Consider the following 5,000-nt stretch of genomic DNA (forward strand, 5'->3'; position numbering starts at 1 on the left):
ATAGTAAATATATAGTATTTTAGTCCCGATCAGGACTCAACCCCGGGTTCAGCGACTGTCGTCCTTAGCCGTTACGCCAAGAGATCCAAACCTCTTGACGAGGTTGCTATGTGTCGGGTTAAACCAGTTGAATGACAGGGAAAAATGTAAATACACATCCCCGAACGTAATATTTTATTTTCTGATAAAGTTGCATATTTTTAGAAAGGGCTTAGTGCTTGAGCGATTAACCGAAATGTCAGTTATTTTTCAACTTTTTTAAACAACTGTTCAACTATTCCGAATTCCATTTTGTTTTTTCCTTTTTCTTTCTGTGAGTTCACTGTGCAGTTTCTGTTGAGATAAATCAGATGAAGCCTATGTAGTAGGGAGTTGTAGTTTCCAACTATTCAACGTCAACAGAAAACATTGTAATTAACTACAATGACCACAATCCGTTGTACGCCCGTTTAAACTTGTCCGGTCTGTGCAGAGCAGACAAGGAAACAGAAAAGACAGAGAGCAGTTGCCTGCCAGCCTGAAAATACATGATCAGTGTATTGATAGCTGGTATTGAGCAGTCATATTTTTTAACCTTTAGGCAAGTCAGTTAATAACAAAATCTTATTTACAATGACAGCCTAGGAGCGGTGGGTTAACTGCCTTGTTCAGGGGCAGAACAACACATTTTTACCTTGTCAGCTCGGGGATTCAATTCAGCAACCTCTTAGTTACTGGCCCAATGCTATAACCACTAGGCTACGCTGCCGCCCCTATTTACTTTGAAGAACTACTATAAAATAGTGATTGTCAGCTCTATAGAGACAAGATGCTGACTGGGAATTAAATAATGAAGTAATCAAATAAAACAAATATTTAGTTTTATGTGAATAACTGAGGATTATAAATAAGTGATAAGCAGTAATGGGCAGTCACTACCATCATGGGACTTTTATAAAACTAGATATTCTGTCTTGTTACAGCATTCAACATAATGCAAAGTGCATTTAATGTCTACAAACGATTATCAAAATAAAAAACAGTTTCCGCTCAAGTACATAATACAAATGCTATGAAAAATAATGTATACTTTTAATCTTATTCAACAAAAGTGGGTGAATAAGGGCTTGAAATGACTGAAAGGCTTTCTAAATATAGTACCAATGAAATTATAAACTGTAAAATAAATCTGATCGTACTTAGTGACAGTAAAATAAATCTGATCGTACTTAGTGACAGTAAAATAAATCTGATCGTACTTAGTGACAGTAAAATAAATCTGATCGTACTTAGTGACAGTAAAATAAATCTGATCGTACTTAGTGACAGTAAAATAAATCTGATCGTACTTAGTGACAGTAAAATAAATCTGATCGTACTTAGTGACAGTAAAATAAATCTGATCGTACTTAGTGACAGTAAAATAAATCTGATCGTACTTAGTGACAGTACAATAAATCTGATCGTACTTAGTGACAGTAAAATAAATCTGATCGTACTTAGTGACAGTACAATAAATCTGATCGTACTTAGTGACAGTAAAATAAATCTGATCGTACTTAGTGACAGTAAAATAAATCTGATCGTACTTAGTGACAGTACAATAAATCTGATCGTACTTAGTGACAGTAAAATAAATCTGATCGTACTTAGTGACAGTACAATAAATCTGATCGTACTTAGTGACAGTACAATAAATCTGATCGTACTTAGTGACAGTAAAATAAATCTGATCGTACTTAGTGACAGTAAAATAAATCTGATCGTACTTAGTGACAGTACAATAAATCTGATCGTACTTAGTGACAGTACAATAAATCTGATCGTACTTAGTGACAGTACAATAAATCTGATCGTACTTAGTGACAGTAAAATAAATCTGATCGTACTTAGTGACAGTAAAATAAATCTGATCGTACTTAGTGACAGTAAAATAAATCTGATCGTACTTAGTGACAGTAAAATAAATCTGATCGTACTTAGTGACAGTACAATATTGGCTCCGTTTCATTTTTAACTGTCGACAGAGAATGTTCTCCTGAACTCCCGCTGAGCGGTGCGTTAACGTGTGTACAGACTCATTACAAACTTAAACATGAAGTGATTTCTCACTTCTGTGACCAAGAGAAACTGGTCTTTTTTTCTTCTTCCAATCCTATGAAATTATTTAGTATTTGTTCATGTGGAAGAGCTCTAAATCCAGCTGAGAATATCACAGTGAAATGAAAATACAACGGCTGGACTAGCTTGACTGTCGTCTTTTATTTTGCCGTCTCAGTCGCTCAGAGGAAGAGATCATTTATTATTTGTCTGGATAGACGGGTTGGTTGTTTAGCAACAAAACCGACGCGTACGTAACTACGGGGCAAAACAGACAGGGTTGGTTGTTTAGCAACAAAACCGACGCGTACGCAACTATGGGGCAAAACAGACAGGGTTGGTTGTTTAGCAACAAAACCGACGCGTACGCAACTATGGGGCAAAACAGACAGGGTTGGTTGTTTAGCAACAAAACCGACGCGTACGCAACTATGGGGCAAAACAGACAGGGTTGGTTGTTTAGCAACAAAACCGACGCGTACGCAACTATGGGGCAAAACAGACAGGGTTGGTTGTTTAGCAACAAAACCGACGCGTACGCAACTATGGGGCAAAACAGACAGGGTTGGTTGTTTAGCAACAAAACCGACGCGTACGCAACTATGGGGCAAAACAGACAGGGTTGGTTGTTTAGCAACAAAACCGACGCGTACGTAACTATGGGGCAAAACAGAAAGGGTTGGTTGTTTAGCAACAAAACCGACGCGTACGTAACTATGGGGCAAAACAGACAGGGTTGGTTGTTTAGCAACAAAACCGACGCGTACGCAACTATGGGGCAAAACAGACAGGGTTGGTTGTTTAGCAACAAAACCGACGCGTACGAAACTATGGGGCAAAACAGACAGGGTTGGTTGTTTAGCAACAAAACCGACGCGTACGAAACTATGGGGCAAAACAGACAGGGTTGGTTGTTTAGCAACAAAACCGACGCGTACGAAACTATGGGGCAAAACAGACAGGGTTGGTTGTTTAGCAACAAAACCGACGCGTACGAAACTATGGGGCAAAACAGACAGGGTTGGTTGTTTAGCAACAAAACCGACGCGTACGAAACTATGGGGCAAAACAGACAGGGTTGGTTGTTTAGCAACAAAACCGACGCGTACGAAACTATGGGGCAAAACAGACAGGGTTGGCTTAGATTGTTCACAACATGTAGACTATTTCACCTCCAATGTTTATTGAAAACATAAATACAGTTGCAGAATTAGCACTTGTCTCTCAAATACATCGTTGCTGTTGTTGGTTAGCTAGCTAGCGAATTTTTGCCATATTAGCGTAGACTTGACATCAGTCAAAACAAGACGTGGTATCAAGAACAAAATAAAACTAGCTGAAACGAGCCATCTACGATTGCCCACATGGGAGTTCCTTGGGATTTTTGCTAGCTACCTGGCCATCCAGAATCATAAGAAAACACGGCCTTCTGCCCCTTTTGAATAACGCGCATCGTTTTCATGGCGTTGTCAGCTAACATGTCTATAGGCCAGAAAATGTGACATGTCACTCCCTATACATTTGTGGGGGTCTGAAACCTGACACTTCAGGTCCGGTCTGCTCCACTGAGAGAGTGGAAACGGAGAGCGGACAGATGGTGAGTCCTAGCATTACCACGGAGTTCACAGAGCGCGTTCTACACCAAAATGCTCGAAGTCCCGCATGAACATCTATGAGTTAAAGGACCAGTGAAGTCAAAAACATGATTTATCTATGATTTATACATACAGTATATAGTATATACATTACCAGGTCATATTCGTCATAATCGCCTTGACAATGGACACCATAGACACACAGGCAGAGCAGCAGTAGCCACTTCATGTTGGCGTTAGATAGTAGTGTCTCAAAGAAAGTTTCTGCCTTTGAAAGTGAACTGATTTCAGTGGAGGACACAGTCATATTTATACCTGTCCCAAGCTGGAAGAACTTCCCTCTCCGCCTCTCTCTCTCTCTCTCTCTCTCTCTCTCTCTCTCTCTCAATTCAATTCAATTCAAGGGGCTTTATTGGCATGGGAAACATGTGTTAACATTGCCAAAGCAAGTGAGGTAGGTAATATACAAAAGTCAAATAAACAATAAAAATGAACAGTAAACATTACACATACAGAAGTTTCAAAACAAAAAAGACATTACAAATGTCATATTATATATATACAGTGTTGTAGCAATGTACAAATGGTTAAAGCACACAAGTTAAAATAAATAAGCATAAATATGGGTTGTATTTACAATGGTGTTTGTTCTTCACTGGTTGCCCTTTTCTTGTGGCAACAGGTCACAAATCTTGCTGCTGTGATGGCACACTGTGGAATTTCACCCAGTAGATATGGGAGTTTATCAAAATTGGATTTGTTTTCGAATTCTTTGTGGATCTGTGTAATCTGAGGGAAATATGTCTCTCTAATATGGTCATACATTGGGCAGGAGGTTAGGAAGTGCAGCTCAGTTTCCACCTCATTTTGTGGGCAGTGAGCACATAGCCTGTCTTCTCTTGAGAGCCATGTCTGCCTACGGCGGCCTTTCTCACTCTCTCTCTGTCTCTCTCTCTCGCTCTCTCAATTCAATTCAATTCAAGGGGCTTTATTGGCATGGGAAACATGTGTTAACATTGCCAAAGCAAGTGAGGTAGGTAATATACAAAAGTCAAATAAACAATAAAAATGAACAGTAAACATTACACATACAGAAGTTTCAAAACAATAAAGACATTACAAATGTCATATTATATATATGCAGTGTTGTAACAATGTACAAATGGTTAAAGCACACAAGTTAAAATAAATAAACATAAATATGGGTTGTATTTACAGTGGTGTTTGTTCTTCACTGGTTGCCCTTTTCTTGTGGCAACAGGTCACAAATCTTGCTGCTGTGATGGCACACTGTGGAATTTCACCCAGTAGATATGGGAGTTTATC

At 39.0% G+C, this 5,000-nt stretch overlaps 1 protein-coding gene across 1 annotated transcript in view; it reads right to left on the minus strand.

Annotated features, from left to right (window-relative positions):
• LOC139561531 (fibrinogen beta chain-like) overlaps positions 1-3,972 on the minus strand; it is a 12,648-nt gene extending 8,676 nt beyond the window's left edge. Inside the window, exon 1 of the mRNA XM_071378728.1 lies at positions 3,829-3,972. Within this exon, the coding sequence (XP_071234829.1) occupies positions 3,829-3,903 (75 nt within the window). The 5' untranslated portion in view covers positions 3,904-3,972. The remainder of the gene's footprint in view (positions 1-3,828) is intronic.
• Positions 3,973-5,000: the final 1,028 nt, after the last annotated feature.

The sequence above is a fragment of the Salvelinus alpinus genome, chromosome 31 (genome assembly GCF_045679555.1).
Source record: "Salvelinus alpinus chromosome 31, SLU_Salpinus.1, whole genome shotgun sequence".
Lineage (NCBI taxonomy): Eukaryota > Metazoa > Chordata > Actinopteri > Salmoniformes > Salmonidae > Salvelinus > Salvelinus alpinus.